Source organism: Protomyces lactucae-debilis (assembly GCF_002105105.1).
Source record: "Protomyces lactucae-debilis strain 12-1054 chromosome Unknown BCR37scaffold_16, whole genome shotgun sequence".
NCBI lineage: Eukaryota > Fungi > Ascomycota > Taphrinomycetes > Taphrinales > Protomycetaceae > Protomyces > Protomyces lactucae-debilis.
In genome coordinates, this window is record NW_024468008.1 from 264,853 (window position 1) to 276,892 (window position 12,040).

A 12,040-nucleotide genomic window follows, 5' to 3' on the forward strand; every position below is an offset into this window, starting at 1 on the left:
AGCCAATTGCATGAGCTTCAGAACAAAAGTCGACGAAGAACAACAAGTCTTGCGCATGTCATTGACAACGTGGACATCTATATGCATACCAGTACAGATGATAAGCGATTCTATTGCAAACAGGATTGCGATGAAGGTGAGGAAGAACAAGAAGAGCTCACGTTTGAAATAGAATCGCTTATCATCTGTACTGATATGCATATAGAAGTCTACGCTGTCTAAGACATGCGCAAGACTTGTTGTTCTTTGTCGACTCTTGTTTTGAAGCTCATGCAATTGGCTGATACTGAGCAACATTGCAGTCGTTGCTTTGATTGTTTCAAAGGAAGGGAAGGGTGAAACAGTCTTTTATACATGCGCTGGAGCCTCGAAGTTGAAGATTCCAGAGCGTTCTATTGTCAATACACCCCTGACTTCATTGATCCACGGCTCCTTAAACACGGCTCGCATATTTCTAGACTTGGCCTCCTATCTGCTTTGGAATGCTACCACGCTTTGACTTGTTGCTCTTGAATGTGATTAACATACCTCTTGGCTCGCCCGATGACTGGACGCCCAAGCATTTAGCTGCTTTGCAGATGATAGCGATCCAGCAACAGCTGCAGGATTTTTCTCGATAAGTAAAATATTATGGAATAATTGCAGTCAGTCCGAATGCGAGATTACTTAAAATTGTTTGTTGGTCAGAATCTAAACTCAGGACAATAGGTCTCGTAACAGTCCAGTCATCACTGGAGCAGTCCAAATACGATGTCAAATATCTATTTGTTGGTCAGCGTCTGCAGCTGCAGCTAAGCTGCGCAAATGCACGCGACACGTTTACAAACTGCAGAACATTCTTGCACCTTGTAGTTCGCTGAGTGGTCTGCGTTCCAAAATTTGTGCATTGTGCATCCGATAGAATAGTAGCGATCAAGCAGATGCCAAAAATCGTACCGCTACAGCAACAGGGGCACATTGTGATATGTGAAAGGCTTGCGTATTACGCACGGAGTCAGCTACATGGGACTGCAGCGCCGGCACATCAATCAAAGAAATCTGATACGACCCGGCGCAAGCTTTGCCGATCAGGGGTCAGCTGAAGTCAATAGCCGCCAACAAAATTGAGCCTATTTCTCCGGCAAAATGCTAAACTGTGACCAACCATCGCCTTGCTGTATTGTATCGAGTCCACATCCCGTCACCCCATGAAGGGTTGTGGTGAATGCTGGTCGTAACTGAATGACAGAGATCAGGTTTTCTCGCAACTTCATGTGAGGTGTGTCGGTCTCGACATTGACCTTGCATTCGGACGTCGTCTGAAGCTTTGTAAAGAACATCCACAATCGACAATGACATTCCTTGAAACCATGTTCTTCTGTGATCTCAGCCTTCCAAGAAATGATGATGTGGCCGCCTTGTGCCAGACAAAAATCGAAAGGCTTGGAAGTGAGCGCATTGAAACGGGGTTGGCAACTGGCAGTACACGTCGTCTGATCAAAAGGTCCCCTTGTCAGTCCGAAAAAGTCAAAATTGAAGCCCGGATTCATCTCGCAGTTCTCTGCGGTGTCGCCTGCAGTGGTATCAAGAAGGCATAGTCCCACAGTCAGAAGTGTGATATATCGCATGAGCATGCTGAAGCGAGCAATTTGCATTCTAATGTCAGATGAGTAAAGATGGTGTGCGTGTATTGCTCTCTCATACCTTGAAGTCCAAGATGAGAAGCGGAATCGCATCGGCAAGGCGACCAGATTTGTGAGGACAAGGCCCCTTATTTATATCCCGAGTTAAACAATTTTCGGAATCTGGTCGGGTATTTTGGATGCGTATTTGGGATGGGCGCGACAGGAGCAAATTGCGGCTTCTCGAGCTTCCGACTCCAGGAGCACACATGTGAATGACAAGCGAGCACACTTTCAGGGACCCGGCCCGAGAATCACAATTAGCATGCGCAGGGCTCTGCGGCAGGCCGAATAAAGCTGCATATTGATGAAGGACATGCTCGGCCGGATAAGAGTTGTTCCTTTGCGACAACGCAGATGATAGCGATGGAGAGCCTACTGACTTGGGAAGAAGCCCTGTCAGACTCTCCAGATGGAAACAGTCTTGTCGAAACTGCCAGAGACCAGTACCTCGTTCCCAATAGCATCAAAACCACACCACAGACTTCTAACAGCAGCAGAATGATTCCGTAGGGTTTTCATGACCTTGCCAGTCTTGATAGATACGCCATAGATGGTGCCATCGTCTGAGCCAACAAAAAAGCCAGAGCCATGAGGTCGCCAGGCGAAGCGAGGAAGAACGCCAAGATCAGAAACGGCTGCTCCGTGATAAATATCGGCAATGATATGATCTGGCGGTGTTGGTTCGACTGTATGACCTTTGAAGGCGAGCCAACGGCCAAGAGGGGATTTACTAGTGGCAACGCCGAGGAGATGCGGCGGTACTGGTTGGATAGCGAGATCGACACCTGAGAAGGAGACCCAGAGGTCTTTGTTGGCATTCATGTTGACTGTATGGACAACTTGGAGGGTGTCAAGGGAAAGATACTCAATCATACATGAATCACGGCGTGTGATGGCGAGATGTTCAGTTCCTTGCAGCATGACAAAGCAGAGACCTTCCACAACTGTTGCAAGTTGCTCAGAGGCGACCAAATTGAATGACTCTGAGCTGGGTGTATTGCCTGAAGCGATTTTGTACAAGATGAGTTGCTTGTCGTAGCCAGTCGAGACCAGATACGTCTGCGCGTCGTTGTGAAGAAGACGATGCACATAGCGAGTGTGTCGTCCAGGTAGCGTTTCAGGTGGCGATTGAGAGTTTCTCAGATCTGACAGCTTGACTGCTCCATCCATGCCTGCCGTCAAAAGCGAGTGATTGCCTATGACACGGGCTTCCAAGATGGGCGATGTATGTATGCCATCCCACGTCTGGCACTCGAACGTGTCTGCGTGGTATAGCCTCAGCAGCTTATCTGCTGTCGTAACCAGGATGTATAACGCAGAATCAATCTTCACACCACTAACAAAGAGAACGTTGGCTTGACCGAGACCCGGCAAAGAATAGGCCTGCGAGGGACATGTCTCTGCAGACCACACAGGCAAAACCATTTCATTGAGCTTTGCGTTCGCGAGCTGCAAGCTAAGCAGACGTTCACTTCGTTCAGCGAGGATTGACTCGAGTGAGACTGCATCTGCGTCTTCTAGCTGGAGCTGGTCAAGTGCAATGGCAGCATCATGAGAGAGTGCTTCTAGCGTATTCAAGTAGCCATGGTCGAGCAAGTACTTGGCAATCAGCCTTGTAGGATCTTCTTTATCGACCATACTATCTAGCAGCTCTTCCACTCAGCGATTGAGCCTGGTCAACCAAGTGATTGCAGTGATTGGTCTGGTCGCAAGTTCGTCGCGTACAAAAGTCGTCTTCTGCAACTTCACCGACAACCTGCACCTGAGAAGGCGACTTTGGTTCGGCACAGATGGGCAAGGCTCAAGACACTCCGGGTGCAGGCTCAAGTCGCCCATTCAACGAGTATGACGACTTACCGCCTGCGTACGACGCTCCCTCTGCATCAACCAGCAAGCCGCAAGTACCTAATGGACGACCAGCGCAACACTACCATGTGCCGGGCCCATCCTACGCGCATCCTGGCCATACACAAGGCTATCCTCCAAATGGAGGCCTCAACACCTGGCAACGCCCTGCACCATTCCCGTATCCGGCCGGGTATTTCTGTCAACACTGTCAAAATACGGGTATCAAACACTATAACGGACATCCCTGTGGGACTTGTGAACGGTTGTTTGGCGTACAAACGGCACAGGTTCAGCATCTACCAGCGCATGCAGGTGTTCCTATGGGCGCGCCTGTATTTACAGCGGGTGATCCCAGGATTGGTGGTCGATTGTGTGGGAATTGTAAAGGGTATGGTACGAAGCAGACGCTGCTTGGACTGGTTGAGGAACAGTGTCGCGTGTGTCGCGGTGTTGGACGCGTCTTTTGAAGACGTCTGTTCCATGAGTCTTGAGAGGACAATGGCGCGGTCTGATTGAAGTGCAAATTGGATGACAATGAGTGCTAGGGAACTGACATGCTAAGAGGATGCACCTGGCAATCAGACTCCCTTCTTCTACTTGCTCTCATCAGCAGCTGAGCCACCAATACCCGTCAACTTGGCAAAGGTCGAGCCAATGGGATCTTGCGGCGTTTGGTCCTTGAACTTCTCTACCATGTCCTGCGACATGCTTCTCTTCTGATGAAGTTAGCCATGGTCTTGCCTTGAGTAATGGAGGGGGAAAAGGTATACCTTCTGAAGGCCCTTGAAGTAGCCACCGCCTTGGCCATCGTTACCAACGCCAATGGTTGTCTTTGAGTCTTCGCGTGCTGCATCTGCGACGTTGAGGTTGTGGTTTCTGGGGTTATCAGCTGGACCAGGTCATTCAAGAGCAGGAACATACGCTGAAGACATGATTGTGAGTTGGGTTTTGGTATAAGATCAAAGTGACATGTTCTAGACTTATACATCTCGCTTGATTGTGTAAGCGATCATGACATCATTTTCCCCGGACTGATATTTACAGTAGTAGTCTAGTAGTCTCGTAGTAGTAGTCTTAAACTGAGCATGCCAATGTAGTCTGTCAGAGGTGCAAAAGAAAGAACTAAGAACTATCCAGGGCCACAATGCTACTCCGACAAGTCCCTAAAGGCATTCGCAATCTTCTTGTTGAGTTCCTCAAAGTACTTTGTCAAATTCTCCTTACCACCCTCGACATCGTGGTTCTGGAACTTCATCTGTGACAGTTCATAAAACACACTGTTGGTTGCTTCACGCGTCTTGTTCCACGTCATACCATTCTGGATGGCTTGTAGCGCTTCATTGTAGTATACAATGATACTCTTCATCCTGTAAATATTAGTATATGTCTCAACAATTGTCCTGTTAAGGCAGAGACGTACATGAAGGCAGTCTTGTACATAGGGCAGAATTTGTCCCAAGCACTGTATCCATTCCTAGAAGGGAGTCAGCATGATTCGATCGCACCAATAAGACACATACTGTTGCAAAAAGTCCTCCTTGATCACCCCGGCGACATCGAGCGTTGCTTTGTCTGGCTCAGACAAGGCAGACTTGCCAACCAGCTGGATAATCTCCGACAATTCCTCTTCTCGCGTGATGATCTCAAGGATCGATGTACGCAACGACAAGAATTCTGGATGATTCTTCTCATACTGTCCGTTAGCAAACCTCAACAATGCATCGAAGAAATTACCCAAGGCGTCAAAGCACCCGTATACTTGGAGTAACTGAGAGATGTGTTGATGGATGGGAAATGCTTCCGTTGAGCAAGTTTCTTATCCAACCCCCAAAACACCTGAACAATACCCAATGTTGATGTTGTGACTGGATCTGAGAAATCACCTCCCGGTGGCGAGACTGCACCCACAATACTCACACTACCCTCACGTTGTGGGTTTCCCAAGACTTGTGCCTTGCCAGCACGCTCATAGAATGAAGCGAGTTTTGTACCGAGATAGGCAGGGTATCCTTGATCAGCCGGCATTTCACCCAATCGTCCAGAAATCTCTCGAAGCGCTTCTGCCCAGCGTGACGTAGAATCAGCCATCATGGCAACTGCACGTCCTTGATCCCTGAAATACTCACTCAACGTGATGCCCGTGTAAATCGATGCTTCACGCGCAGCAACAGGCATGTTGGAGGTATTCGCAACGAGGGTTGTACGTTTCATGATGGGTTCTTGCTTACCATTACGTTCAATGGACAATTCTGGGAAATCCATGAGGACTTCTGCCATTTCATTACCACGTTCACCGCAACCCACATAGATGATGACGTCGGAGTTGGAGTATTTCGAGAGGGATTGAGAGATGACTGTTTTACCGCAGCCAAACGCACCAGGGATGGCTGTGGTACCACCTTGCACACAAGGAAACAAGGCATCGAGAACACGTTGACCTGTGAGGAGTGGATTGTTGGCGGCAAGCTTCTCAGCAACAGGTCGTGGCACACGGACTGGCCAGTTCTGCATGAGGGTGAGCTTACTCGTCTTTCCCTCAAACTCAATCTCTGCAATTGTATCTTCCAAATCATACGACCCTTTCTCAACAATAGAGGTGATGGTACCGCGCTGACGAGGGGGAACAAGAATCTTGTGGTCGTCGAGCAAAGAGTTTTCAAAGACAGAACCAATGACGTCGCCGCCAGAGACGTGATCACCGACCTTGAGGTCTCCCGGGTTGAAATCCCACTTCTTCTTACGGTCAAGAGCAGGTGTTGAGATTCCACGAGGGATATAGATGGATTGACTGATTTCCTTGATGGCTCGCAAAGGTCGTTGAATACCATCATAGATGTTTTCCATCAAGCCTGGACCGAGTTCCACGGAAAGTGGTTTGCCTGAACGGATGATGGGATCGCCGACTGTCACACCGGCAGTCTCTTCATACACTTGAATGGTGGCCTTGTCCTTTTCAATACGAATGACTTCACCCACGAGTTCCTGATGTCCAACACGGACGAGCTCGTACATGGCGCATCCTTCCAAGTCTGCGGCAATCACAACAGGTCCTGAGATGGAGTAGACGTAGCCTAGCAAGGGGTATTAGCAGGGTGCGCCGTGTATAGGTTGGGAGATACCAAACTCTGACTCGCGACCCTCGTCTCTGAGCTTTGCAATGATCTTTTTGGCGTTATCGAGTCCACTGGATGGTTAGCATACTCTTTCTTGTCAGACTCAGCCAGACCCTGCCATCTTATCCGCCTCTGTTACTTGTCTGTCGTTGCCTTGTCTCTTGCAGCTTGATCCTGCGTCACTCCAGCACGTGCACTCAATCCTTTGATCCTGCAAACCAAATTCCAGGCTGAGCAAGTGATCCAGCAATGGACCAGCATAAAGGATTACACTTGCGAAGATCAAAGGACGACAAAGAAGGAAGTACAGTTCTCAGTCATACATCACTGGAGTTATTGCACAATGCACATTTACCTGCCATCGCTATCAATCATATGTATAACCAAACCCACATACTCACATCCGCAATGTCAGCTTCTGCCTTCCCGTGATCCCCTGCAAGGCAAGTCGCGGCAGGTCCAACGCAGCATAGGTAATCACATCACATAATGGCAGACCCAGCTTCGACCCAAACACAATGAACGCCAGCCCAAGACCAACCTGCCTCTCGCCCAACTCATTCTTCCTGAACATCCCGACAAACCGCTTGCTGAAGTAGATCTTTTGAATGTACTTGTCAAAGAACAGACCCTCCACTTGCAGTCTGTCGGCATCATGAATCCGTGATTGAAAGGTCGTCGCTGCTCTGTGTAGTGCAGCAGGCCTCTCACTCTCATGCATCAGAGTCGATGCAGGTGCTGTCTGAGCGTGCAATAGCGGCGCACCAGCTGCATCACTCATTGAGCCATCATGCAACCTATCAGCAGAAGCAGCAGCAGCAGCAGCAGCAGTCGCCAGCTCCGTCTGCGCAATCACATCCTGCGCTGCCGCGTATTCCACCAACAACCGCGGCAGATTACGCCGTAATGCCTTTTGATCAATCCCTCGTAGCTTGAACGTTATATCCACACCCACAGGCTCCCTCAGGTGCGCAGATCTCAAAGCAGCTGGACCGACGGATGCTTGGGAAGATTGTCCCCTCTCCACAGCACGCATCAGTTGCGCATACAACGCAGGCAAGTACGGTCGTATCTTTTCACACGCCGCTAGATCTTTTGCTTGCCGTTTCAAGTCTTCCTTGACTTTATACTCATGCCGACGCACAGCTTGTCGTGTGACATCTTGAGGAGGTGCAGTGGATTCGTAGGCTGGATTCTCCGTATAGCGCGGGAGTGCCTCTTCCTCGAGTAAGCGCGTCGTTGTATTGAGTGGCCTTTGTAGAGTCTGCACCCCTGCGACTTGCGCCATGAAGACGACGAGGCTATTGACTAGGTCGGTGAGTGTCGCTGCCTGCTTTGTCATTTTTTTCTTTCTCAACTCGCGCCAAGAAGTGAAAACTCAACTCAACCAGTTACAAGAGACAAAGAAATCGTATCAATGCTGCTTGCTGCCAATGGCCTGGTGCTGGTGATGCTGAATGCTAAATACCAGCTCAATATGTGCTCTTCCATGATTACTCCTTTGTGCAGGGACCTCGTTTCAGACTCAGCAGCTCACTCCCCCTTGCCATGCGAAACGCTTTAGCCAGTAGCCTTAAACGGCCATGACCTCTTCTGATGAACATTTAAAGACCTCTCCTGCTATCGCTTGTTGATCCCCCTTTTGGGGACCCTACCAACTTCGCCATGTCCTACAAAAGTCTCTGTGCACTACTGCTCATGCATATGAGCGGCCTGACCGCACACTCATGGATCGACAATCTCGCACAGGTACGCATCTCATACTGTCCGGCATACAAACTGACAAGCTAGGTGGGTAACTTGTCGAATGTAGGCTATATACGAGGCTACGGTGGCCATATCGATGCCCTCTCAACCTTCCAAATCAATAACCTCTCACCCTCCACACAACTCTGCAAGTCAAATCAACAAGCACCTGCGTATACCTCTCAGTTCCCTATGCTTGTGCTCCCTGCAGGACAGAGTTTCATTGCGAATTACAGCGAGAACGGTCATGTCACAAAAGATAAGCTAGCACCAGATAACCTGCCACATCCAGGTAATTATACCTGGTACCTACAATCTGCCTCTCAATCCCTCAAAACACTCAATGACCTCAACACAGCACAAATTGTAGCAACTGGGAACTACGATGATGGACTCTGCGCAGAAGATGCAACGCGCGGCCGTGCAGGACCACGACAATGTCAATCTCAAGTACAACTCCCAACAACGTTGGCACAGGGCACCTACCAACTCGTCTGGCTATGGCAGTTTCCTAAAGTCGCTGGTGTTGTTGAGATGTACTCGAGTTGTATGGACGTCCAAGTCACACAGCCTGCCCTCCCTGCGGGCCAGGCTGTGGCGGTACAGAGCGCTGCCATGCAAGTCAACCAAGATGTGCGAGCAGTGTCATCAGCGTCAGCTGTGCCTGCATCACCGCGATTACAGGCAGAGATGCTCGTCGATGCACTTTCGGCGCTTCTTGTCTTTGCAAAAGGTCAAGCTGCAGCACTGAATGAGCCAACCGTTTCGACGCCGGTAGCACCAGCTGTTCCAGCTGTGGCACAAGCAGCGATACCTACACCGAGTATGACAACACTCACGAAACTCGTGATTGCACAAACGACACGAAAGCCAGCGAATCCATTGATTGATGCTTATTGACGCTCCATATTCTGCAAAGGAGCCGGCTGGCCTGTTTCTAGATCTATTAATATGCAATTGTATATGAACTCATAATCCCCGTCACGACCATCACATTGCCTTCTTCTTGAATTGCTCAACAGCGCGTTCCCATTGATGAAAGCAAGAGTAACCATCAGTATCGAAATTGTCCTTTGGATTACAACTGCACTGTCCTGATGTGTGGAACTTTGGTTGTGGCGGACATCGAATGTAAGGGTTATGTCTGTACCCAACTGCTTCGAAATGATGAATTTCATTGGTATTCAAAAACAAAGCAGCAGCAATTGAATGAACAGGCGCATCACCCCATCGCTCATAAAAGAACGCACCGGTTGCGTCGAGATGTGCGAAATAATCACGATACGCCTTGGACCTCAAAAAGCTCAAGTCTGCAATCTCAAAATTGGACCAGAAATGACACATGTTGTAGCTTGCTTCTTGCAAAGTTTTGGATGCATCGTCCGACAAGAACCCAAGTGCATTATTGGGGGCAATGTGTTCGGGATGTTGCTTTGCAAAGGCCTGCGTCGTTTCCCAGAGTGTAGGGATTGTACGATCAAACTCATACATCGCCATAACCCAACCATACTTGGCCTTCTTCTCGCGCAACGTCTTGAATGGATCTTCCAAGAAGTCACAGTAGTACTCAACAGACGGTTCAACCCGGAAATAATAGTCATACGACGCCATGACGGGCTGATCGTAGAAGAAGCCAGAGTTAAAACGACACATGTGGCGATAACTCAAACTGTCTCCATAAATGACATCTTCATCGGCCATTTTGGTCATTTCCTCTTTCATGCGCGTTTGATTGATGGACTTGGGTACCGACCAGTGTTCCTTTGGGATGACTGCATAATGCGCCGTCCCTGTCGCTAGCCCACTCGTCAACTTTTTGAACTCATCCGTGAACGGTTCATCATTGAGAAAGACCCAATCATATCCAAAGCGTTTATTGAAACGATCCTCAATCCCACGCATACTAAAGCGCGCTTCATGAAGCTCACTATTCCGTACAAGCATCACCAATACGCCATTTTCCAGGATCTTGGGCCGTTCGCCAGTACCTGCGACAATCGCTGTGCCGTCATCAATCGGACGCGTGAAAGTCTCTGTGTATCCGTCTCTTCGCGGCAATGAGACTCTGCCAGAAGCAATGAGGAGGTATAGAATGACGGCCGATGCAAGTAGGTAGCACAAGATCCGTAATGGTGCTGCGCGTGGCATGGTATCTGTATTGAATCCTTACACAGCGGGTGGCGGTAACCAGATCCTGACGCAACTTCAGTGAGCAGGCCGTCCCGGCAGCACCGACTATTGAGGGGCAGCCTGGCTTGGAGTCTTGTCAATGATTTGTGTGCTTCCAAATTTGATGTCACCCGTAGACCTGTCACCCAAATTCCGAGATGGGACAACCAGGGTCAGCCGCCAAGACGAATCAGGGAAGCAAGGGCAGAGTCAATCAGCCGGTAAACAAGGCTCTATGGTAATATTATCAACTACTTGAGAACGTATCTGATGCAGCTGGCTAGGCGTTAAAGTGTGATACCTGTTGTCTACCGCTGTCTGACTAAATGAGGCCCACTAGACTTCTGTGATTGCTGATCACAGGAGTCTGGAGATGCAGACGATTCGACTTGAAGTTATTTCTTCGATCAAGATATGTAGTTTAGAATGCAGATCAATACCCGGTCATTCAGAGCTTTTTTGATTCTAAGGATTTCACAGCAAAATGCCTGAGATGCCAAGAAGATCCGTCATCTGATGAAGTCGGTGTAGTAAAGAAGCAGTAACCATCTCTGCTTGCCTCAACATCAAAAGCGCTGGAGAGGTCTTTTGCTGGATCCTTCAGATCAAGCTCGAGATCGTAAAACATGTGCGGCGGTGTTGTTATCGTGTTATCGTCATACAAACTTGTTGATGTGTCCAAACTAGCATTAGTCTGTGCTTTAAGCATTCTTGTCATACGCTGTCATGTCTCCTTTGAAAGGAAACTCAATTGAGGCAAGTGTTGTTCGATAAGGTGGAAAGCTGTCTCTCGCCCGCCTGCCTCATTAGCAAGTACAAATCGTGACAGGAGACGAACAATGTCCAAGAAGCTTGGGCTCCTGTACTGTGGGAAAATGCTTCGAACGTCAAACTTGACTTGGCACCATTCCAAGGAATACCATTGGACGCTGTATGCAAACTGTTGTTCTTTTTGGCAACAAGGAAGATGCACCTGAGATGAGCTTTGCACTCGAATGCCTGGAAGTTGATACCAGTCAGTTGCATGATGCCCGCACCTCGCTCTTTTGAACTGAGTGACGTAAACCCCGAGCGAGTTGTCTTCATCATCACCATCCGTATCGGAAGGGTTCAGATACATTTCAAAGACAAGTGCGATGCCTGGATTCATTCCAGGTTTGGACGGAGGAGGCAGAGGCTGTGGTAGTGAGGCTGTCGCTATTTTGAAAGACACGCGCTTGATGGTCGTGGCTGGACGTCCGTTTTCCCGATGTTTTGGAATGTTCTGACAGAAGCCTATCGGAACCATGGGATCTAGTAGATGCTGAGCGACGACAGTCGATGGCATACCGTGAAGTATCGTGTAGAAGAGAGCGAGGCTCTTCAGAGTCATACGCATATCGAAGTTCCCTGGAATATGTGGGAAAAGGCAGCGACCTCGCTTTAAACAAAGTCTCCTGCAATTCAGGGGCAAACAAATGGTTCTGGTCCTTCTGGCTTGTCGCAAATATGTCAGGGGCA

The 12,040-nt window shown here is 48.9% G+C and overlaps 7 protein-coding genes across 7 annotated transcripts; 2 read left to right on the plus strand and 5 right to left on the minus strand.

The window, feature by feature from the left end:
* Nucleotides 1-811: 811 nt before the first annotated feature.
* BCR37DRAFT_103531 (uncharacterized protein) lies at nt 812-1,888 on the minus strand. The gene has a single exon (XM_040865866.1). The coding sequence runs from the start codon at nt 1,713-1,715 to the stop codon at nt 1,110-1,112; it is 606 nt and encodes a 201-aa protein (XP_040723702.1). The 5' UTR covers nt 1,716-1,888; the 3' UTR covers nt 812-1,109.
* On the minus strand, nt 1,888-3,388 carry BCR37DRAFT_103519 (WD40-repeat-containing domain protein). Its single transcript, XM_040865865.1, has one exon. The coding sequence runs from the start codon at nt 3,300-3,302 to the stop codon at nt 2,061-2,063; it is 1,242 nt and encodes a 413-aa protein (XP_040723703.1). The 5' UTR covers nt 3,303-3,388; the 3' UTR covers nt 1,888-2,060.
* Nucleotides 3,389-3,454: 66 nt separating this feature from the next.
* On the plus strand, nt 3,455-3,979 carry BCR37DRAFT_394410 (uncharacterized protein; the record flags this gene model as incomplete). The annotated part of the gene is made up of 1 exon (XM_040871464.1): nt 3,455-3,979. The coding sequence occupies one exon, from the start codon at nt 3,455-3,457 to the stop codon at nt 3,977-3,979; it is 525 nt and encodes a 174-aa protein (XP_040723704.1).
* Nucleotides 3,980-4,536: 557 nt separating this feature from the next.
* Nucleotides 4,537-6,785, minus strand: BCR37DRAFT_382058 (ATP synthase alpha/beta family, nucleotide-binding domain-containing protein). Its single transcript, XM_040869799.1, has 6 exons — nt 6,739-6,785; nt 6,632-6,696; nt 5,247-6,583; nt 5,033-5,205; nt 4,933-4,986; nt 4,537-4,879 (listed from the first exon to the last, which is right to left on the minus strand). Exons 1-6 carry the CDS (start codon nt 6,744-6,746, stop codon nt 4,660-4,662), a joined length of 1,857 nt encoding a protein of 618 aa, XP_040723705.1. The 5' UTR covers nt 6,747-6,785; the 3' UTR covers nt 4,537-4,659.
* Nucleotides 6,786-6,961: 176 nt separating this feature from the next.
* BCR37DRAFT_382060 (uncharacterized protein) lies at nt 6,962-7,954 on the minus strand. The gene has a single exon (XM_040869800.1). It carries the CDS (start codon nt 7,911-7,913, stop codon nt 7,023-7,025), a length of 891 nt encoding a protein of 296 aa, XP_040723706.1. The 5' UTR covers nt 7,914-7,954; the 3' UTR covers nt 6,962-7,022.
* A 48-nt stretch (nt 7,955-8,002) lies between these two features.
* BCR37DRAFT_382061 (uncharacterized protein) lies at nt 8,003-9,354 on the plus strand. The gene is made up of 2 exons (XM_040869801.1): nt 8,003-8,374; nt 8,417-9,354. Exons 1-2 carry the CDS (start codon nt 8,291-8,293, stop codon nt 9,269-9,271), a joined length of 939 nt encoding a protein of 312 aa, XP_040723707.1. The 5' UTR covers nt 8,003-8,290; the 3' UTR covers nt 9,272-9,354.
* On the minus strand, nt 9,245-10,643 carry BCR37DRAFT_382062 (nucleotide-diphospho-sugar transferase). Its single transcript, XM_040869802.1, has one exon. The coding sequence runs from the start codon at nt 10,517-10,519 to the stop codon at nt 9,362-9,364; it is 1,158 nt and encodes a 385-aa protein (XP_040723708.1). The 5' UTR covers nt 10,520-10,643; the 3' UTR covers nt 9,245-9,361.
* Nucleotides 10,644-12,040: the final 1,397 nt, after the last annotated feature.